At 42.1% G+C, this 24868-nt stretch overlaps 1 protein-coding gene across 3 annotated transcripts in view; it reads right to left on the bottom strand.

The window, feature by feature from the left end:
* Positions 1–24868, bottom strand: part of LOC142486926 (cadherin-7) — a 330169-nt gene that overhangs the window by 1834 nt on the left and 303467 nt on the right. For all 3 annotated transcript variants that reach the window (XM_075585430.1, XM_075585432.1, XM_075585431.1), the window contains 4 exons: positions 22117–22253; positions 19333–19454; positions 17998–18115; positions 1868–2119 (listed from right to left, as the gene is read on the bottom strand). In XM_075585430.1, the coding sequence (XP_075441545.1) occupies positions 1868–2119; positions 17998–18115; positions 19333–19454; positions 22117–22253 (629 nt within the window). The remainder of the gene's footprint in view (positions 1–1867; positions 2120–17997; positions 18116–19332; positions 19455–22116; positions 22254–24868) is intronic.

The raw sequence follows: 24868 nt of genomic DNA, 5'->3' as shown, positions 1-24868 counted from the left end.
AAAAATGTTAAGGAATAAAATGTGACCTTTAAAATGACATTTAAATGGTTTAATATTGTCTAAACAAGCACAGGGAAACGGCAGTATAAATTATAATTAAATCAAGGGTAATTTTAAAGTCTAGCCAATTATTTAAATATATCTAGTACCATAAGTATGAGGATTTGTGATATTATTTTAAGACATTTTCAAAAGTCAAATAAAGCATCCTGGTTCTTAGGAATTCAGCTATTATATTTTAATAACCTCAAAATAAATGTGTTTTTATTCAAGCTATCAGTTCAGCGTGTGATTTAGAAATGAAATATGCTTCGAAAGGTTGTGAAATATGCTTGTAGATGCAGATGCATTGTTTGACTTGCACCTCAATAAATATTAGAGCCTTGTTAAACAAGTATCTTTAATTTAACACTGATCATTGAAAGTGTTTACATCAAGTCCGATTTGTGGTAGTATTTTGAAACATATAACATAGGAAAAGGTCACAAACCTAGATGCAAAAAAAGTGTTCTGTGCCACATTAATTATAGAAAAACAAAGTCATTTATTTTACCACTTTTAGTTAAATAATCAAGGCAAATACATGGTACTCTAGATCCGAAATACTCTGTGTTCCTGAGACATTAATTCCATTGGAGAACAACCTGCTTCCATTTCCAGTATGTGAGACAGCCCCATTGATTCATTTCACATGGAAGACGTGGTCCACATAGTGAAGACCATCATCTGTTTTAGACATCCAGTGAATCATGCTTTGTCTAAAGAATTGCTTTTAAATTGTACGTTTTGAAATCTACTAATTTTTTATACAGTATCTACAAATACTTGAAAACCTACAATGGTGCAGTTTGTCTTCTTCTTGCAACAACTTATAAGACTATAGAGAAAGTCCTGAGGAGTCATTTCTATATCTACAGTATTAAAACTTGACTATAAATGGGAAGTTTTCTGAGCACCTCCTATTAGTTTTTGTACCATTGATATGTTGTTATCTGCTAGATTACTTACTTTAAAAATACTGTAAATGCTACTTTAATGTTGCAGTTAACATTTAGAACTTTGCATTCTTAAAAATCTCTGAAGAGAATTAAAAGTGGCACTATTTATTTCCCTTTACTTATTAATGTAATCATCTCAATTTCATGACAATGTAAAGGTTTGCTAAACAAACAGCATTTATGGCTAGTATTGACCATTACACAGAAAAAAAATCGAAACTTACACTCACCAATCTCCTGTCAATTGTCACCTTTAGTGCTCTAGTCCCGCACCCTCACCGCAGGGTATGAAAAAATCTGACTGGCACCCAAAATAATTTATCTTTGATTAGAAAATCTTGCTGACTCCTCAAATATTATTTAAAAAAAGCTTCCCATTTCACTTAAATATATCACAGATTCTGACATCATAGACAAAATAGTAGAAAGCATAATAAAAAAAAAAAACTCCCTGATGAGACACATAATAGCTACTGGCAGCAACACCAGCATTTTTGAGCTTTCTAGCGCTTTCCTCAGACATAACATTAGGAAAGGCGAGAGGAATCCTGAGGAAGGGGTAGGAAGCCCTGAAATGCCAGAGTTGCTGCCAGTATCAGCAAAGTCTCTCATCAAGGAGTTTTTTTTATTGTGCTTGCTAGTATTTTGACTTTAACTGTGATGTCAGAAACTGTGATACATTACCATTAAATGGAAAGCTTTTTTGAAATAGCATTTAAGTCAGCAAATTATCATTATATATGCATTCATTTGCCACTGCTTTTTGATAAAAAATGTTCACAATTTTTTTTTTTTTTTTTTTTAGATTTACCCAGATTTACTAAACATGACACTGATTACAATAATTCATTTAAGGAATAAAGACTTACCTAATAGTGTCAGAACACAGGCTAATATTGCTATAAGAGCTCCAGTGCTTAGACCAGCAGGTAAGATATATGCCTCAGCATTACATGTTTGGGCAACACCATCCGCATCACAGTCACACACTCTAATAGTCAGTGTATTGGTGCTGCTAAGTGAAGGAGATCCACTGTCCACTATAACAATTGGCAAATAAAATACTGACTGTTCTTGTCTTCGAAAGCCATTTCTTCTTGTTAGAAGCGAAGCTGTATTATCTGTAGTTCAAAAAGAAAAAGCTTTGCTGTGAAACTTTTTCACTGCTTAACAAACTTTTAATGTTTATGTTATCTGATTCCAACCTGTTGATGTAAAATAAAAAACAAAAACAAACAAACAAAAAACAAACCAAAATATATATATATATTTTATATATATATATATATATATATAGATATATATATATAGATAGATAGATAGATAGATAGATCTATCTATCTATCTATCTATCTATCTATCTATCTATCTATCTATCTATCTATCTATATATATATATATATATATATATATATATATATATATATATATATATATATATATCCACATGAGATATTCATGTTATGCTTTACAGCAGCAATGAACACAAAAGGGACTAGGAGCCAAAGCAAATCAACAATTCATTTATGTACTGTAGAAATTATAGTCCTTACCAGAATATTATACAAATTAAAAAGTTATATATATATATATATATATATATATATATATATATATATATATATATATATATATATATATATATATATATATATATATATATATATCTATATCTATATCTATATCTATATCTATCTCTATCTCTATCTCTATCTCTATCTCTATCTATATCTATATCTATAGATATAGATATAGATATATATATATTTTTAATTTGTATAATATTCTGGTAAGGACTATCATTTCTACAGTACATAAATGAATTGTTGATTTGCTTTGGCTCCTAGTCCCTTTTGTGTTCATTGCTGCTGTAAAGCATAACATGAATATCTCATGTGGAAAGCATAACTTGAAATATGGATAAGTATATTTTTTGGGTCCCATTTATTTTATTCTGGTGCTACAGATGATGATTTCATAGCTACACTTTGATTAAAGTTAACTTACAGTACTATTTTTTATAATCATTACATACATTTGTTGTGGCTGCATTATATATGTAAAAACCTGGTCATGATTCAATATGAAGAATACATTTCACACAGCATCTTTTCAATGATATTGGAGAGAAGAGGGACGGGCAATTTAGCATTTACTTTTGATTTCTCACTTTTGTCAGATATTTGCCTTTTACCTCTTGACAATGCCAGATATAATCAATTAATGTACATAACAAGAAACAAGTATGTGGTAATATAGGTTTCATACAAAACTATATAATCTGAATACTATACAGTATGTACCAAAAAGCCCATGAAAAATATAACTTTGTTTCTATGATTTTGCTTCTAATTGTTATACTAAATGCTACAAATGTTCATCAATTAAACAAACAAAGGAGTGAAAAGAGCCCCAAATGGTATAAATGTGAATAGGCAATAATAGCAATAAATGGTAAACAATACCGTCCTTCGCCTTTCTTCAAAGAGAGTAACCAGACCTCCTTAGGAATGTGGAGCCCTTATTTGAAAAAAGAAAAGAAAAAGGGTACAAACATAGTATAAAATTGTAAAAAGGTAGGTGTTCCCAGCACTCAATAAAAGTAGTAAATGCTATTTCAACACTAAGTTGTATAAATAAATTAATTGTATTGAAAATGAAACAATTTAAGAATATATACTGTATACAGACAGATACAGCACGAATACACATCTAGAAAAATGATATGCAAATACAGTTAAGCCTAACTGGCACATGGGGAAGGTAGGTGAATGGGACAAAGGGGAAACAGCATAAGGGGATGGGGGCATTTAGGGAAAAAATAAAGAGTAAACAAAAGCCAAAAAAGGTCAAATATAGGAATTGAATGTCCTGGGAAAAGGGGGCAATGTTTCAGGGATCAATGCCCCTTCCTCAGGCCTGTTCCCATGGCACCTCTAAAGAGAGGCATGTGGTACTTCCCTTTGACCCAAACCACAATGGTCTCCCTCCATAGAAATAGGGAAACTGCACTGGAATGATCTTCATAGATTCTATCAAGTATAGAAATCACTGTAACAGGGAACACCCCATTCAAACCAAATAGCATGAATAGCCTAGTAGGAGATCAAAATAAGGCTTCTATAATAACAATTACCCTCTATGCAGAAGGTATAGTGCTAAGTAAACAGTTAATGGTTATAGTCAGTATAATAACACGAGTAAGCTTTGCCTCACATACTGGAAAAACACAAATGCCATACATTACAGGAGCAGAGTTGTAAGTCTTTCTTGAACAGCTGCCATCAATCTTCAAGAATGAGATCATTAAGATTATTAGTAAGATCGTTCCAGTGCAGTTTCCTTATTTTTATGGAGGGAGACCTTTGTGGTTCGGTTCAAAGGGAAGTACCACATGTCCCTCATTAGAGGTGCCGTGGGAACGGGCCTGAGGAAGGGGAATTGACCACCGAAATGTTGCCCCCCTTTTCTCATCACATTAACTTTCTACATTTGCCCTTTTTTTGGATTTTGTTTACCCTTTGTTTTTTCCCTAAACCCCCTTTATGTTGTTTCCCCGTTTGTCCCATTAACCTCCCTCCCCAACATGCCAGATAGGCTTACATGTAGTTGTATATCATTTTTCCTAGATATGTATATTCGGACCATATCTGCCTGTGTATAGATATTCTTAAATGGTTTCATTTTCAATACAATTCATTTTTTGATACAACTTAGTGTTGAAATATCATTTACTACTTTTATTAAGTGTTAAGAACACCTACTTTATTTCCTGTATTAGTACTGGGAAGGCTCAGGGTTCTTCACTTTGTTCCCTTACACCTTACATACTTTATTTTCGATTTTCTCTTTACATTTGGAGTGCTGTCTATAATGCCATACTTTTTATAGTATAAAACTGTATTTTGTTATTGAACATGCAGACTACTACAAATACACTTACAGAAATTCCAATAAAAACAAGCCTTAGGTGTCAACAGGGACACACGCACCCTTCTTGCAAATTATCACCACTCCTTCAGAAGCAGCTGTGTCACTTCCGATAGAACCCGATGCCTGAAGAGTGCTTGCGCACTGCGCCCTACATGCATACAGCTTCAGACCAAGGGAATCACTGCTCTGGGAAACGTGACGATGGTGCAAGCTACAGCAAGCATTGAAGTCCAAAAACCCTACATGTTTCCCCATCACTGCAGCTTTCTCATTTGTTCTGGTATTCCAATACACACCTCTCTCTCTTATATATCAGTCCCAATAGGTGTGATACGGTCCCCAGGAATTCATTATAATTAATTAATAGTGCAATCAATTGTAACAATTAGCTACACACAACATCATAATTATAATACAATTAAAGTTCAAAACTTGGTGGCATACACTCATAACATTATTTATTAAATTAATTAAAATAGCAAAATATATATTAATATCTGACCCTTGACGCTAAGAAAACTCCCCACATAAAAGTTGAAAACTCAATAGAACCTTAAAGAGATGAAATCCATTAAATACATAGCCATTAATAAATGCTATAAAGAAGTTTAAAAAAAATGCATAGAAAAATACAGACATATCAGGACTTTATAGCACACATTCTTTAAAATACTGTAGGGCATCTGACTCAAAGGAGGAAACGTTCACTTAAACTTAAATCTAAATACAGCTGTGCCAGACAGTGTTATTATACAGTACAATAATCCTAAAATTGACCTTTTGTAATTAAATCTCGTGTAATCTAATAGAAATCCAAGTAAAGATTCAACTAATATCCTTAGGTCAATAAAAAAAATCTTACATTCAGGAAGAGAAATCCAAAAAGGAAAAAAGAAGAACGCAATGGCAAACAGCTAAATGAGAAAAGATATAAGATCAATATCTACATCTAACCCATAAGGACTCCATTTTCAATTTAAAAATCCAAAACATTTTTTTGGGATAGATTCCTTATCCTTTTACCTTCCTTCCAATTTTTGGGAACATAATAAATCCCTCTATAGTGTAAACGGTAAGGGTCAAAATTATGTATCATGTATATAATCATGCATTGATACATAATTCCCTATTGGGCCTGATATATAAGAGAGTGAGATGTATTGGAACACTATTGGAGCATTGGAACTAATGGAGATGTATTGGAACACTAGAACCCGAGGAAGCTGCAGTGACGCTGAAACGCATAACGTTTTTGGACTTCTGTGCTTGCCGTAGCTAGCCCCATCATCAAGTCTCCCAGAGCAGTGATTCCCTTTGTCTGATGCTGCACGCACATAAGTAAGGTGCGGGGTGTAGTGTGCAAGCACCCTTCAGGTGTTAAATCCTATTGTAAGTTCTGCAGTTGTTTCTGAAGGAGCGGTGATAGTTTGCAAAAAGGGTGAGAGTGTTACTTTTAAAACCATAAGGCTAGTTTTCTTGGAATTTCTGTATGTGTATTTGAAGTAGTTTGCGTCTTCAATACAAATTAAAGTTTTACACTAGGTTTGTCTCCATTCTCTTTTTTTCCTTCATATAAGGGATTCACATTCTTAAGGAGATCTGGTTAGCCTTTTCGAAGAAGGTCGGAGGATGGTGTAGTTTTCCCTTTATTACTATTAGTGCCTACTTACATTTATAGCATTTGAGGCGTCTGTGCACTCCATTGTTTGGTTACTTGGACTTTAGGATACAGGTTGGGAACCTGTTCACTGTGAGCAGCAATACTCTTTTGGACTTTATTTGTGGTTTCTTCATTGCTATTTCATATCAGAGTTGTTATTTGTACTTTTTGTATTCTTTTTGCATCAATGTCAACAATTAAACAGACTGATATTTCACACAACAGAGTCTATTTATCAAATAATGAAGGTTATGAAACAAGAACAAAATACTGTAACATATTTATGAAAGGAAATCCCCATTTTTTTTTTTTTTTAACTTTTTTTTGTTTATTTTTATTTTGTGCTTTATTTTGTTCCAATATAGCACCTGTACATGAAGCTTTGAGACTTTGATAAATACTGTAACCCTCTATATTTCAAAATACAAAACAAACAAATTGTTACACAGAGGTTTGAGGTGAATCAAAATCAACAGGTGGCATAATTTATGAAAAAAAGAAAAACCAGATTCATCATAAAATAATATAGGACTAGTTTGTTTGATAAATGGGATTCTGATTTTTCTTCTATTGCCACAGCAACCAGGAGATATATTTGATAGATAGCCCACTACAATAATTATTTAGATATTTTTTTTACGCTTGTCACTAATATATCTAGTTACTGTACTCCACTTTACATAATTTTCTTCAGTAAGATATGTTTGCAATGAATGAAGGTGTACTGTATATTAGCAGAGGTTATTGCACCCATTAACGCACTATAAAGCATTATCACTGCCATGAATTGCATTGCGTGATTTGCACAGCTCTTTATTTGACTTGTTTGACTATCAAACATTTAGTGCCTTACCATGTGCTAACAAGTCCAACAATGTCTACTATAACTTGAGTTAATAAATACATTTGACAATGAATTTTTGTGTCATTTTTGTGTTACTTATGTAACCGATTTTCTGGCCTAGCCTGACCCACCCAATCTCACATTGGCCCATGTGGTCTAACCAGTCCCCATTACATGGTCGTGTCTGGTGGTGCACCTGTTGGCAAAAGGACTCCTGAGTCTCCCGCATGATGTTGTGTGGGGATTGCCAACCCAGACAGGCAGCTGAGGTAGTGTGCATGAGTCCTACCTATATCCAGTGCAGCGCCTCCACCTCATCAGGAACTCTGCGTCCGCTGGAAGATGTAACTGATGAGGAACTCCTCTGTGGTGCCTCCTCCTGTGCAAGAACTTCACGCCCACACAGCAAGGATTTGTTGAACTTGTGCATCTTTATAGTACTTTCAGTATGGGCTAACTGCCCCTCGCAGTGATTGACTCAGCCGCACATCTCGGCGTGTGATCCCTTCAAAGGTACACCCTCCCAATGGAGTGGGATCCCCTCTCCCCTCAGGGAGATCACCCCTGTGCTAGGTCCCTGGACACAGTATGGCGTTGACAGCTTGATGCTGAATGATATAGAATGGGGCCACTAGTTACAGCACTAGTGAACCTCTTTCCCCAGGTCTCAACGTAGACCTGCTCCTTCTCCAACACACTAACTTTGAGCAGTGCTGTGCCTTATATCTCTCAGGAGGCAGGCACATCTCTGATGTCACTAACGGTGGACTCAGAGTATGTAGCCACTCCCATCCACACATAGGGCACCTCACCAGGGTGTGAGGGCAAACCTCCATGATTACTGCTGGCATCCCTGTAACTTACCAGGCTTACTGCCAGCAGGAGAGGAAACTGCAGTCCATTTTACAGCATGGCTAAATTCTCCCCCTGGTGAATCCCAACGAACCGTCTGGGACTTAAATTTATGTACCTTCTCCGGGAAGCACTGAAAAATGGAACACATAATCAGTACAACATTATTAATTCGCAGTAAAGGGTATCGCACAAAGCACGCCCTGACCAGCAGGCACTAACTCGCGCAACAGCTGCCCTGTGCCTCCTAATAGTAGTGACGTGGGTCGGGCTTCTTAATTTCCCGACCACCCATATCCAGGACCATGATGCTATATTCACGCGGTAGCCCACTCTCTGGTCTATATACGGCTTTATGCATATAAATGCTCCGCCCTATACTCCATACTCGCATGAGCTGCGCAATTCTTCCTTCTGCCTTGCGCCCAGTAATGGCGCCACCCTTGTTCACCATGTAGTGTTCGATTGTTTACCGCAACCACCTGTCCCTGTTATCCTCAATCTCCTGCATGAGGGGTTCAGGGACATAAGGATACTCCAGGCCGTGAGAATTCTTATATTTTGTTATAATGGCCCTCTCTGCCCTACTGGCTCGGATCAACCTTGTGTTGCCCGCTTTTCCTGGTAGCACCCATGATGGTTCCACAGGATCCGTCAATCTACTGGGACCCATGGGCTCTATGTTATTATGACAGATCTGGTACCACCGCTCCTGCATTTCCCTTTTCCGCTCTTCTGCAGTAAACTCCCCACGAGCCCACCAGTAGTCAACCACATCCTCCTTCTCTAGCAGGAACCGAGTACGGTCCAACCACTCCGCGTAACCCTCGAATAAGGGGGCCCACCACAGGGTCTCCCTAACCTCTTCTGGGGCAGACTCTATCGAATCCCCCTCCTCTTGTTCCCCCCAGGAAGACACCCCAGATGTCCCGGTAGATCAGGAATTAGGCCGCCCCACCCGCTTGGGCCTATTCGCTAGAGTTACACTCACCACACTAGGGCAATCGCTGGAGACTGACACTTCCCGCAAATACCCTCCACCCACCGACCCGTAATCGGATGTGAAACTTTCGAGTCTCTCCCCAGTCCGTTCTTCGGAGGTACCCTGGGACCCTCCGACATTCCCAAACTTGAAGAGGACCCCCGGGAAAACGTGACCGGGACTGGGGCTTTAGCTAGAGCATGGGGTTGGGCATAAGGGCGGACGGTGGGTGTCTGCGGGGTTCCGACCCGCTCTCTACCACTGCAATGTCCAGAGTTACCGCAAGGGCTCTCCGCTGGTTGGGTCTCACCGCCCTCCTTTCTCGACGCCTGCCAGCTCTTCTTAGGACCGGGCGATCGGGAAGCACTGCCCGATCCGTGAGGTGTAGTTGTCTCTCCGGTTACTCTGCTGCGCCCGCCGCAAGTGACGTCATCGACGAGACTGGACGCTCCGCCATATTGGGATGGGTCCCCAAGCGGGACCTCTTCCTCCAATACGACATCAGGCAGCTCTGCTGTTTTCAATCGCACCGCCTGGGCCTGGTACCGCCTTTCCTCCGTCGATGTCGCCGTTGGAGCCTGGTAAGAACAAGGGCTGCTCTTACCGCTCCTGGGTGTTAGTGTGGATCGACCCTCACCACTGGAACCGCCAGTCCCCAGGACCGGGGGACTCCGTCTCTCGGTCTTACGCTGCACTGGTGACACCCGGTTCTTTTCACCGACAGCCCCGGTAAGTGGCACTTTTCTCCCATTACCGCCACAGGAGCTTGTTGGTTGCCGGGTCGCCGCACCGAACGACGCCATGGGTTCCTCATCAGAGGAATCCATTTCTACCTTGCTTGGGGGCACCGCTTAGGCTCTCGGCCGGCACACCGGCCGATAGCTTCTCTCTCCTCGGGTTCAGTTTTGGCAACCGGCCCCGATCCCCATTCTCCGGGATCTGCAGCTTCCCTCCATAGCGCTCCGGGGAGCTCGGCTGACAGCATAGCCGCATCTCCCACTGCTTCGACGACCTGGATGGGTACAAACGTAGGCATAGGCCACAAGTGCTGGAGACCACATTGCGGGCAGCGTGCAGCTGTACCTACGGCGCCACCGGGTAGTCTGCACTGTAAGCAGAGGCACGCCACTGTCTCAGTGCCTGCCACCCGAATCACCAGGAAGCCTCCTGGTGCCGAATAGGGTTGGGTAGACACCAAAGTATTATCTCCTTGCTTACAGGCCATAGTCACGGTAGGAGGTACTCGCAGCAGTGGTCTGTTAATTGTACTGGCTCCTCGTGACTGACAAGCAGGGGTTGAGTTGCCAACCACTCCCTTGACTAGCTCCACCCTCATCTGACAAAGCTGGAAGCCACCCCCACTAGTGGAGATTAGGGGCGGGTCCCACAACTTTATAGGATGTCCTGGGATTAGTGCTGTACTTTCCACAGTCCTGGGGGGCGCGGCCTCAGGTTTCGCGCCACCACCCCCCGAGTACCACTCCTTATTTGGCACCATCCCCGGCCAGATTCTCTCAGACTCTTTGTCTTTTCTTCCATTGGCAGCACTAATTACAGGAACTACTTTCTGTAAGGGCACGACCGGCTCACCAGCTCCTCGCTCAGCTGAATCTGTTCCCACTGGGCATATTTGGAAACCACTCCCCCTGGTTGAGATTAGGGGGAGGTCCCACAGGTTGATCGGGTGACCCAACACTGGGGCTGAGTTAGTCATTGTCCATGAGGGCACGGCTGCAGCTTTCGCGCCATACCCCTCATCAGGGTGGGGTTTTTCTGTTGGTGCCACTCCTGGCCAACTTTCTGTAAGTCCAGAATCTTCAGAATTTTCTGCACATGCTCCACGCGGTCTCCCAGGGAAGCGGGAGCCGCCATTTTGATTTGCACTGTCGGTCTCTTTGAACGTTGAGGTAGCGTTTAAATGTTTGTATGCTGACTGACAGGCAACTTCATCATTTTCTCCACATATCACAGTAATGTCCTCCTCCATGTCTTCAGGGGTAGTACCCCTAGGTCCCAGACAGGACAAACACGGCGCGGCCACAGCTTTCGCACCACTCCACAACAGGCTTGCCAAAGTCACATCAGTAGCTTGCTCTTCAGCGGAACGCACACTACATGCGCTCCCTCCATCTGCCTCCGTCCGCCATTTTGGACTTTCCACACCGCGCGGATCCTCCATTCTTGCGGTCGCCATTTGGTTGCTGTATTTACTGTGATTGTACAAGGAGCTCCTCTCTGCGGGGCAGCTGCCATACCGGTACAATAAAGATTGCCTTGATGCACCACCTTGTGTACCTAATGAAGGCTGGACTCGTGTTTGCACTACCTCAGGCTAGGCTCACTCTTTCTGTGTCTGCTGTATCTCCTTCCTCCCAGTCTGTGCTCCCTTTGGTAAGTGGTCTGGAATGGGCTAGAGTACTCTGGCTCTTCCATGCAGTACTTGGGTGTCTACCTACTGTTGGCTAGCCTAGCGTAGACCCTGTCCAGAATTCCTGACCTCGTTAACAAGCTATCCCTTCAGGCATCCTACCACTAGCACTACCTCAAGGCGACTAGGACAGCTATAGCCCGGCTCCAGACCCCGAACTCCTTTCAGGCCCCTAGGTCGTCCCTGCGAGCTGACAATACTCCATCAGCCCCCTGACTACCCCTAGGCTCCGTCCCAACACAGCACAAAGTGTCAGCATACACTCTCCATGTTTCCTAGTGTGCCTAGAAAAAGCCTGTCCTGTTGACAGGTCTCTCAGCAGCGCCTCCAAATGTAACGGATTTTCTGGCCTAGCCTGACCCACTCAATCTCACATTGGCCCCTGTGGTCTAACCAGTCCCCATTACATGGTCGTGTCTGGTGGTGCACCTGTTGGCAACAGGACTCCTGAGTATCCCGCATGATGTTGTGTGGGGATTGCCAACCCAGACAGGCAGCTGAGGTAGTGTGCATGAGTCCTACCTATATCCAGTGCAGCGCCTCCACCTCATCAGGATCTCTGCATCCGCAGGAAGATGTAACTGATGAGGAACTCCTCTGTGGTGCCTCCTCCTGTGCAAGAACTTCACGCCCACACAGCAAGGATTTGTTGAACTTGTGCATCTTTATTGTACTTTCGGTATGGGCTAACTGCCCCTCGCAGTGATTGACATCTCGGCGTGTGATCCCTTCAAAGGTACACCCTCCCAATGGAGTGGGATCCCCTCTCCCCTCAGGGAGATCACCCCTGTGCCAGGTCCCTGGACACAGTATGGCGTTGACAGCTTGATGCTGAATGATATAGAATGGGGCCACTAGTTACAGCACTAGTGAACCTCTTTCCCCAGGTCTCAACGTAGACCTGCTCCTTCTCCAACACACTAACTTTGAGCAGTGCTGTGCCTTATATCTCTCAGGAGGCAGGCACATCTCTGATGTCACTAACGGTGGACTCAGAGTATGTAGCCACTTCCATTCACACATAGGGCACCTCACCAGGGTGTGAGGGCAAACCTCCATGATTACTGCTGGCATCCCTGTAACTTACCAGACTTACTGCCAGCAGGAGAGGAAACTGCAGTCCATTTTAAAGCATGGCTACACTTATGTAGCCATGGATGGTACTGGCTAACCTTCTGATCCTCCCTGTCATGTAAGTCCTGGTAGATGCAGGTGGTGACAGTAAGGATTCTGCTGGTCCGTGCCGGGTTTTTACTATGGTCCAGGTTTTCTGTCTCTCCTGCACTTCTGCTCTCTGTGACCATTTTGGGAACTGGCAGCCTGCTTTATAAGGCTACAATTATCATAGGGAGTCGCCGAGCAAATGTAAGGAATCGGGGAGCGCATCCCTGTGGCGCACTCCTCCTTACCTGCTGCCTCGCGCAATCCCGCTGTCTATACAGAGCGCGCACACGGAAGAGCTTTGTGGACATCGCGGAGTCTGGCTCCACCCCCGGTTATGAAGCGCATCGGTGTTGTGCGGCGCACACACATAACATGTGTGCACCGCTCCCCAGCTGCACGTCAACACTCTGCATCACACTCATCACGCTCACCTATCCCTGCCTCCGCTGAGGCCGCACCTCTACGCCTCCCCTCTCTCTCATTGGTCCTGTTCTCCCATATACAGTATGCTCAGCTGTGCCACTTGCACTTCAGCTGAGCATAATTCCTGGTAGCGTTTTTCTCCCACTTCCTGGTTCCTTGTCTTGTCTAGTTCTGTGTTCCATTGCCTTGCTTTCCCCCCTCTTTACTGGAGAGGATGCATGTCAAATTACAGTCAGTCTGAGTCCCTCCTGGCTGAGAGTGAGATGTGTTCTCAGCCCTTTAGGGGGTTGAGGTGAATAGATCTACAGAACTAAATTGCAAATTGCAAATCTCAATTCTGAGAGAAGGCTAGGCACCAGCCAGAGGCCTGGGATCATATGCTGATAAATGTATTCACTGTAATAACACCTGCAGTGGATGCAATAAAAGAGGATCCTGCTTTATATATCCCTGCCTGAGGCTACAGTCTATTGGGTAGGGGTACGCAGTATGACTTTCACAGTGGGGACTGTCTCCAGCCAAGCTGGTGCCTTCTGTGAATGGAGGCGTTGCAGCAGATAGGAAGAACAGAGCCTGAAGACATCCAAAAACCTGACGAAGTACGTTGTACGAGACACGTTGAGGTCACAAGGGGCTGCAACGTGAGAGTCAATGGGCTGGAAGAGGTGTACCGGTTAGAGAGAGGAAGATGCGACCAATGGAGTATCATGGGACCGGACCCGTTCTATATCCTTGTTTGATCTAACCTCTGGATCTCCGGTTTCACCTCCGCACGCCCTAGCTAGTTTGTAAGTTATTTATTTTATTGTTATTGTTCATTGTTGTTGTAGACCTAGTGGGACTTTTTATCTATATACATTTAAATACTTGTGCAGAGCACTCTCTCCATTTTATTTGGTTGTTTTATTGTGTGAGCCCCAAATTGGGAGCTCACACTCTTTAGGAGATTATGGTGTTCTCCCTGTGGGTGGCATCACAAGCATAAAAGCATTTTCTGAGGACAGCTCGAGCGCCGATTTCCTACAAAAACTAATACAATGGTTTTCAACCTTTTTTCTCTCGGGGCACCCAATAACAGTTGTCAGTTGTTGAGGCACTGACACAAAAGGACAAGCAGAGAGCCACAGGAGAAAGAGGAGGTCAAGAGTTAAAGGAGATAGAGGGGGGCAGAGAGTCACAGGAAACGAGGTTAGCAGAGAATCACAGGAGACAGAGGGCAACAAGTCACAGGAGACAGGTTGGGGGGGCAGAGTTTCACAGAAGACAGAGGAAGCAGAGCGTCACTTGAGACAGAGGCGGAGAAAGCGTTACAGGTGACAGAGGGGATAGAGAGTCACAGGAGAAAGAGGGGGCAGAGAGGTGCAGAGTGTCACAGGAGTCAGAGGGGGAAGGGAGGGGCAGAGAGTCACAGGCATCATAGGACAAATAATCATAGGAGACAGAGGACAGAGAGTCACAGGAGATAGAAGGGGCAGAGACAGTGACAGAAGACACAGGCAGAGACATTCACAGAAAATATACACACAGCTTCACCTCGTTCAGCCTATGCTGCTTCCTCTTCAGTTTAGTCACACACTCCAGGCTTCTGAAACCTCCTCCTGATTGACTACTGCTGGGTAATGCAGCCACTCAGGATAGAGGAAACTGCCCAACCCCCTAGCAACACAGGGAACCCCAGGGTGACACAGATCCACAGTTGAGGAAAAGGTTAAGAAACACTGTTCTAGGAAATAATTAATGTGTGTCTGCCTCCAAAATTGCACAGCAGTCTAAGAATATAATTTGAATTCAGCATTTAATAATTCAAAACATAAAAATTAAGAAGCACTGTATGATTGAAAAAGTAAAATGTATTGTCAAAAACAGAAGAAGGAAACATTTTTCTAAATGATGTTCTTGACGATGTTGTACAGTATACTACTGTTCATCTGTGATAGCTCTGGAAACAGTTACATTGATATTGTATTATTAGGTGGATAAGGAGACTTCTACACAAAAAGAATGCATTTGGGAGTTTAGCAATGCAGTTTGAAGAACTAATAAAAAAGAGTGTTGTGCTTTTAATTAAACAATGTTATGCTGTCCCAGTTATTTTGTCTGAGATGTAACATGACACTACAAGAGACATTTTTTAATGCCCTCATTTTAACAGCATGTATGCCAAATGTATAGTATAAGTTTTTTCTTATTACACAAGTGTGTCATAAAAAATAAATAATTTCAAATGTCAAAGCAGATTGAATATAGAATTTACATATTCTAAAAAAAAGATGATTTTAAAGCAGTGAATAGCTTAATCACACATTGCTGAGACAAGTTAAATAACGAATGAAATTTACAAGTGGCTTGGTGCATTAAGTCCTGAGTACAGCAACATACTGTATGGAATCACACTGATTTGTTTTGGTAACACAGTATGTTTAGAGTACGTATTGAGCAATATTGAACTAATGTTTGTGAGCATTTTATAATTAGCAACCAACCTTTAACATAACAGAAATTATGTATTCCATATAATGATTTTGACCGACTCTGTTATTAATAAATATGAGCGTATAGGAGGAGAGAGAAAGAACCCTATGTGATGCACTCAGCCCTACTAATAAAAATAATAAACTTTTATTTATTGAAAATTGCAAACATAACAAATATATTTAAAACCTAAAAAGTGTACTGTGCAGTTCTGATGTGCATTCACTCTGAATGACCAGATAGTGTCATAACTCGTGTGATGCACAGTAGATAAGAGAGACTGTAGATTCTCACAATACTAGTGTGTGAATATAGTGGATGCACAATGTATATGACCCTGTGGGGGAAACAACTGATGTGCACTCTACACAGGTGTTATAATACACAGGCACTGGGAGCATTAGTAATGCATTGGTGGTGCAACTCTGTGTTACAAGGCTGCAGGCAGGTGCATAATACTGCTGCATATACAGGGAGCCAAATGCAAACCCAGATAGGGAAAAGACCCCCCTGATGACAAATCAATGGGAGCGCTGCTAGGAGGTGGGTGCAGGTAAGTATACCCCGTTATTAACCTCATGAGAGTACTCCAGACTAATAGCCAGGACTCACACTTTTGTCAGCTCCTTCCAGAGGGGGGGGGAGAGATGTTGTCACAACCCTGCTGTATATATACTCAGGGCTAGCCAGTGCCAGCAGAGGCTCTCATATGCCTAGTTTCTAGCTAGTGGGATCCACATCTGTGGCCCACATCAAAGTTTAAAGCTAATCTACAGGACATGAACAAACTCCTATGAGTTTGACACTGCAGCAGTACAGCCGGCGTCGCTATGACGTCATCCCGACGCGCGTTTCGTTCCAGCAACTTCTTCACCCCCCCTCCCCGTCCCCCACTGACTGCATTAATAAATATGAAGCAGATTTAGAATTCCTGTTCAGCTCTAAAGTTTTTCTGTATTAGGAAGGAATTAGCAAATACCATATTACTTATGTACTTTATTTCACCTGTCCTGATACACGTGTGTACAGTGTTTTCAAAAACAGTTATTTTTTGTATAAATGCTGTACAAATACCAAGAACTGTGACATTTCTACTGTCTGAAATGCTGCACTGATATCAGAGTAGCAGCATTCAAAAATAATTAATTGTAAAAACAGTCGGAAAAATGAATGAACCCAAACCTCCTCCAATAGTACTATGGGGTGGGGACATAGGTGACAGAGGGGATAGAGATTATGTGCCTGAAAGTGGAGGTGGATATTTATATACCTGGGGGGGTGGGGGGTGGGAGGGGGCAGTTATTTGACTGTTTGGGTAGTTATGTTCCCAGGGTGGTGGCTATGTGCCTGGAGGGGGTTAGTTATGTGCCAGAAGGTAGGGTAGTTGTCTGCCAGCAGGATAGTTGTGTGTTTGTGGGAGGGGGTTGTTATATGTTTGGGGGAGTAGTTATATGCCAGGGGTGTATAGATATGTGAAAAGGGAAGTGAGGAGAAGAAGCTATGAGCCACAGGGTGGGGGAAGAGGGTGATAATGCTATTTACTTGGGGGGCAGGGAGGGCCACAACAGAGAGTGGAGAGGAGGGGTGCATACTGTATCTGCATCCTTGGGAAATGGAGGGGGCTTTCTAGAAGCCTGCCATTGGGGGCCAGCAGAAGTGCCTGTGAGAGGTACCTCCTTCCCCTGGAATTCAGCAGACCCTTTTAGAAAGCACCTCTGGAGGTCTGGCATGTTAGGTTCACCGGCAGGGAGAGGGTTCTCAGGCCCTCATACTCATCGGGCCCAGCACAGTAGTCATGGCTGTGCCCACCCTTTCAGTGGATTAAGTTGCTGTTATTACATAAGCTCAGAAATTATTCTGTTCTCTTGAAAGCTCTTTCCCAACTGGAAGACACCTGACAGCCTAAGATATCTGAATGTGCTCGAAGGTATCATAAGGGACAAATGTACTAAGAAATGCTACAGTAAGACACATTCCATGTTGTAAGACTATTTAGTCAATATTTGAAACTGTACAGTATTTAAAGCCACTACAAGAGTCATGGTAACATTGTTAGATAGGTCATTGGTAGAACAAAATGGTGAGATCAGTTACTATAAGCAACATGATTTAATCTCATCATCTGGATGTCAACTATAGTTGTTTCTTTACCTGTAGCATAAACTTTTTTCTAGGGATGTGCTGCAAGCAAAACATTTTATTTCAAAGTAGTTTTTAATACCATTCTAAAATAATATTTACCTTTGTTGTCTTGCAATGTAAAATTGATATTATTAGTAGCTTCCGAAGGCAAACTGAAATAAAACCAGTGGCCACTAGATGGTTCATCTTTATCAACTGCACTTATTTTCTGAATAACCTTTGGAGGGTAAAGACACATTCATAATCCATATAAATTGAAACATCAAAGAGAATCTGATGGATTCTGGTATAATAATGGAAATATATACTGTGTATCATAGCATTATAAAAAGCATCAGAAAAATTTTATGGACATCCATCAAAATTGATCAAAGTAATGTAAACAAATAATGGGTTTCCACATTGTAATATAATGTGGGAAAATATTGCACACCAATAATAAAAAATAAATCTGAGATACTAATACCGGTGCTCTCTAACTTGATAAGGGATGGCCCACTGCAATCCAAACAGGACACATACAAAAGGAAGAGTAGAGGCTACACAGATTTTATAAATGCAATAATTTATTGAAGCCAAATAAAGTGTCCAACGTTTCCGCTGTCAAAGCAGCCTTTGTCAAGGAGTGGCCACTCATTGACTAAGGCTCATGTGACAGCTGAAACATTGGACCCTTTATGTGGCTTCAATAAATTATTGCATTTATAAAATCCATAGAGTCTCTACTCTTCCTTTTTTGTGTTTCCATGTTGTAATGTCATATCACTCACAACTAACAAAATTACTGCTACAACTCAATTTTGGATTTTTTTGCTTAATGATATCTCTACATTTCTGTATTTTTTTCTCACTCATGAATTCAAGACTGATAAAGATCTTTACATTTGTTGCATGGCTTGTTATATATTTTATGTATTAATAAACTCAATAGTAAAGTTAAGGAAATAGCTTGATGGTTCAGTTACTGTCCATTTTTATTTTGTTCTTAACTAGTGTATGACTATTTGCAGAATAGTTGGAAGCATGGTCACAATTTTTAACAATTTCTTATCCAGGCTATCTCAAAAATATTCCATAGCATTTATATTTCTAAAGGTTAAGAATTTGAAAACAGAGAGGGTTAACATGGGACAACAAGTTGATCTACAACTGCCTCAGCACTGCACTACTGTATGTACAGATGTATCCAGACTCATGGATACTGTATTTGAGAGTCAAGGGCAGCCAGAGAATGCAGAGATGTGTTTTTCATGGCATTGCCTGGTTGGGGGGAATGTTAAATTGGCTACATCTGTATATATCTGAAATTTGTATTGTTAAAACTTTAGAAATATATTTTTGTATAAGGAAATATATTTTCCATAAAATATAAATTGCAATATGATTTCTTAAAAAATAATGCAGACTCAAACAAACCATGTAAACAAAACTTACTTGACCAGGGGGAGAATTTTCACAGACATTTGTCTCATATTCCATCGCAAATTCAGGGGCGTTATCGTTAATGTCAAGTATACTTATGCCAACAAATCCTTTCCCAATCTGTGCTGGATTCTCTGTTAAAAATAGAAAAGCAAATTGAAAGATAATGTATTTTAAAACTATTTTTCACCTACTGCCTCTTTTCCAATACCTACTACTTTTTACTTATAGTCAATGAGAGAACCAGCCTACCTGTAGCCCAGTGTTTTCATGGTATTTCTTTATGCCATTGGTGAGTGGGAGACCGCAGCAGCACCCCCACATAGCAGTGACCCGGCAGCTCCCTAGCTAAGCAGCAGCAGCTGGCAGCTCACTGATATACTTCTCTCTGCCTGCTCCGGTCAGTGTGCACTCTCACTGGGAGGGGGGAAACACATTCCAAGTGCTTCATTGCTGAACGGTCCCGACAGGAGGTCAGAGTGTGTGTATTTGAGAGTGTGTGTGTAAGTGGGAGAGTGTGTGTGTGTAAGTGGGAGTGTGTGTAAGTGGGAGAGAGTGTGTGTGTAGGAGAGTGTGTGTGGGAGAGAGTGTGTGTATGTGTGGGAGAGTGTGTGTGTGAAAGTATGTGTGTGGGAGGGTGTGTGTGTGTGGGAGTGTGTGTGTGGGAGTGTGTGTGGGAGAGTGTGTGTGTGGGATAGTATGTAAGTGGGAGAGAGCGCGCGCGCATATGTGTGTGTAAGTGGGAGAGTATGTGAGTATGGGAGAGAGAGACGGGGTGATGGGAGGGGGAGAGACGAGGATGGGGAGACAAGGGGCGAAGGTTGGGGTTCCCCAGTATTTCAAAATTGAATTCTAGGGTTTGACAACCAAAACAAGGTTGAAAACCACTGCTGTAGATGTTTCCTTCAAATGCATATAAGAATTCAAATGTTTTGTGAATTTGTCCATGGACATATGTGCTTTATAACACACAATATGATGTTCAAAAGGTACAAATAGTGTAAATATAACCATGGCTAGTCCAGCTTTCTTTCTGCCCCTCCTGTCACATAAGTCCCAGTAGCTACAGGCAGTAACAGGCTATCCTGTGTGGTTTACCCCCTCACGCTGCCTCTCTGAGTGGCAAGAGAGGTGGTGTCATAGGATCCTGGTGCAGGCCCTGTGCCCTCCCCTTTTGCATTAGGGAGGATGTTCCAAATTATAGGAGTGAATTCCTCTCCATCCCTCCTAAGGAGAGAAGGTGTGAGTCCTCCTCCACTCTTCCTGGAAAGAGGATCGTGTGTCAAGTTCTCCTCCACCCTCCTGGGGCTGGGAGAGCAAGATCTGTGCATGGCACAAGGCCTCAACCATTAACTGCTGACCAGCACCATCCAGGGATCTGAGACCTCTATATGCAACACTGTTTACCATCTGCAGTGGTTGCTACAAATAAAGACCTAATTTATATACCCCTGGCTGAGTTGCGGTCTATTAGCCGAGGTATTGGAGAGAACGAAGTGTCATGGTAGGGACTGCCTGCAGCCTGGCTGTAGCCTGCTGTGTCTGGAGGCACTGTATCACCATGGAAAGAACATAAGGATCACCGTAAGCCTGTCCTGTTCCCCACCCCATTGTGGACTCTCAGCTCTCCTGGACCCACACAGGAATGCACGCACCAATACATCAGTAGTAGCAGCAACATGTTTCCAGAGGGGGGGGGGGGGTTACATAAGCAAAATATTTCTTTTTTTCAAAAAGTGTTTCCTTATTCATCTTACATTGGCTCATATGCAGTCTTCTGCTATAAGGCAACTTATGGCACTGGGGGACACATTACAGTCAATTGTGGGCTGTGAAGAAGGGTAATTAGAGGCTTGACACCAGGCTTGGATAAAATCAAAAGCTTTACTTCAGCACAATAGGGAAAACCGTAAAAAGTCCATGCATCACAAAGACAGAATAATAGAGACAGTTTCTGGTCCTTGAAGAGACTTTATCCTACACCCAGTCAGGGTTTTAGTGGCATGCCAGGGAACCTATAAAATCTATAACATGCTGAGACAGATTCCAAGTCAATATAACTCTACCTTCTGCAGCCTCTTCTCCCCTAGGCATTCATCATTAGCACACCTGCACACTACTACTGTGGTGGTCAGAGGCTCCAGGGGCCCCAACACTCACATATTACTCCCAGTTACAGAAATAAAAGAGTAGAAAGCAGCAGTGAAGCAACTACGGTGTGTTCTTATGCTCAAACAAGTTAAGCAGGCAAGCAGAACGTTTAAATAGAGATACAGTACTATGTGTGCAGCCATACCCTTCTACTGTAGTCTTTTTTGAGCTCTCTGCATCAGCCCTGGTATAGGTCTAGAAGCCTGATTAATAATCCATTTAAACTACAGTACAGCTGAGAAATTAGCTCTACAGCTCCAGGTACTGCACACTGGAAACCCAGAAGTGGCTCAAAAAGAGCCAGTCTGAAAGTTAAGAAGTGTTAGGGTATCATAGCTATTAAGATTTCTACCAGAGTAAGAAGGTGCCTTATGGCAGAAGTCTGCTTAGTAATATGGCCCTTATTTAGTTCTAGCTTATAGAGACATATTTCACTGAGCAGCTATCCATCTAGTTACTTATGGAATTATTTATCTAACTTGAGGAAATATTTTGTAAAAATAGTGTGGGCCATGAGTGTTATTTAAAATGTTATTTCACATGTATGGGGGTAGTAACATCTGCTACATATATAGTAATTGTATATTGAAAAAAGTAAATAATAGAAGTATGGCACAAACATATAGGATTAATTATTGTACTTACGGTTTTCAATTGCTAAAACTGTAATATTATGAACAGCGTTAGTCTCTCTGTCCAAAGGTTTTGCTATTGTAATAAGTCCACTATTGGCATCAATGTTGAAAAATCTCTCCAGGTCAGTGTTGCGATCTATTGAGTATCTATGTTTAAATCAGAAAAATATACAATTTAATTTACAGGTTTTTCATTTCTTTAGAATCCAGAGAAATAATATTTACAGCACTAAAAAGCCCTTCTGTCATGATATTTTGTGACATTGCCTTTTTTATTTCTTCATTAAACTGCCATTGGGCACTATTGCACTGATACTTACATTTAATTCAATGGGAGATTCTCACAGTTTAATGGATAACTCCATAATGGGGTATCCATGTCAATATTACAACAATATAAAGTCACTTGTATTCTAAATTATGGCTAAAAGCAAATGGATCAATAAACTAGACTACTGTACAGCAAGCATGCAACTGTAGTTCCTTTGTATGTTATGTAATTGTAGAGTAATGTCAAAGTTAAAACAATAAATAAGAAAAAAAACAATCATAATAACATACAAAAGAAAATGCTCTGGTTGGCAATCTTGTTGAAATATTTTGTCACAGCAGCAGTAGGACCTTTCCATTAAAATGTACTAAAGATAGGTTTAACTGGAGAGAAAGGAGGCTCTCCAAAGTTTCACTGTAAAAGTAGCAGTGCTATACAAGAACATGTTATTATTAGTTATAGTGTCCTCTTGTGAAGGTAGAAGTGGTTCTCATGCTCAATGGTTAGTGGTGGACAGTGGTGGTGTCTTCTCTTAGTTGAAGAGTTAGTGCTACTGTCCTGGCCTGGTGGCAGAGTTTGGTGCTGTCCTCTCATGGTATGTTATTTATGGAATTTTGATTGGTTTCACCAAGCCCATAAGGCTGGTAGCTGGCATTTAAGTTCATCTGGAATTCCATATAAACATGGGGATGACAAGGGCTTCTTAATTTATATATAACATTGTGGATAAAATGCTGTTGTCATTTTCACCGACAATTGTATTACGGTATTTGTGTAGGAGTGAGAGAGGGGGATGTATGTGGGACGTCATCAAGTCAAGACATTGGTAACGGCTGGTCTTAAAACTGACAATTAACCTTATGACACACTTATGACCTTATCTTCGCCTCTCTTGGGACATAAAGCCTTATTCAGTATATTGTGACGTGGCTTTATAGTACAGTGTATTTAAATACATGCTTTAGTTCAATGTCTATGTCATGGTTGAAATTGCTCTAAGTAAACACAAAAAATTATTGAATGAATAAAGTACCGAAAGACTACTTCAAAAATCAATTAAAAGTTTAAAACTGATGTTATCTCTCAGTTTATTTTATGACCAAATATCAGAGAATTTTAGACGGACAATTACATCAGTAGTGACTACTGTCACAGGGGACCAGAACTTTTAACATCGAAATCACTGGGATCACTATCCCTAGACAGGACACAATAGTTGAATAAACAAATTATTCTGGCAAGCCAGCAAACATACAAATACAAATCCCAGTGAATCACTCACCAACTGGGGGCCTTGGGGACAGGAATCTAGCCTTTAATAGGTGCAGGGGCCTACTTCAGAAAGCTTGCTCTGTGCAGCACCTTTTCCGGCTTCTCAGTGCTTCTGAGTGTGAGTCCACACAAAGAATTTTCGAATCACCCGCCAGTCATGACTTCACTGTTTCCGTCTCATGCTCAACACAACTCCAGAGCAACTCCAAAGATCCTTTGGTGCTCTGATCGGCTGCACTCCTTACATAGCCCTAAGTCTGCTATACTTTTCATGGAGCAGTGGCTTTCGACCAATCAGAGCCCGGATCGTGACAATGCAGCCAATCGGAGGATGAGCACTCACCCAGCTGCACCAATGAGGGGAGGGACCCGCGTAGGCACTCTGGACCGCCCCCTTAGGAGGGAGCTGCTGGCAAGCAGGAAATTGGAACTGGTCAATGGCAATCACACCTACAGAGCTGAGTCCTGTCAATGATTCCCTTGGCCAGCCCCATACCGCCCGCTGGGTAGGCACCTCAGTGGGGGGAACCAAGGCTCTGCACCCCTGAGAGACAGTTTCCAAACCTGTTATCAGCCCTTTCCCACTCACCATTGTCCTGGTACTCAAGCCACTCCCAGTCTCTGCCACAAGCTGGCATTTCATCCTAGGCAGCCCAGCTAAGCAAATTACTGGGTCTGCACGTGGAGAAATGCTGACAGCACAAATCACATATTGGCTTGCTAACTGTATGGGGAAATGCATTGTAACATAGGCTATAAAAGTTCTTTCTACAGTATGAATCAGTCCCATTCCCCAATTCATACAGTTTTCCCCCCTTCCAGATATCACACAGTGACATAGCTCTCGTCTGGAAGAGGTTACACACATTGCACTACATACAGGCAAAATCAGCCTCACAGAGGTGGCCATTACACACGGCATTGGGGCAGTCAGTCGGGCTTCACCTTTATTATGTGAGCCTGGCTACCCCTACTGTCATATCTCACCCTTCAAGATGAAGGCTCTGGGGAAGCTACCCCATCAGGTGGCTCTCCAAGTCTGAAGACCCTGGAAATCCATTTGTCGGGGCTGGGGTCATCCTGCCGGGAAAGACATTGGCTTTGCCATGCTCACTGCCCTTCTTGTGTTGAATAGTAAAATCGAACTCCTGAAGGGCAAGGCTCCAGAGGAGCAACTTCCCATTTTCCCCTGACAACTGCTGCAACCAGCTCAGGGGGT

The sequence above is a fragment of the Ascaphus truei genome, chromosome 2 (genome assembly GCF_040206685.1).
Source record: "Ascaphus truei isolate aAscTru1 chromosome 2, aAscTru1.hap1, whole genome shotgun sequence".
NCBI classification, from domain to species: domain Eukaryota; kingdom Metazoa; phylum Chordata; class Amphibia; order Anura; family Ascaphidae; genus Ascaphus; species Ascaphus truei.
This window is presented reverse-complemented; position numbering and strand designations above follow the sequence as displayed.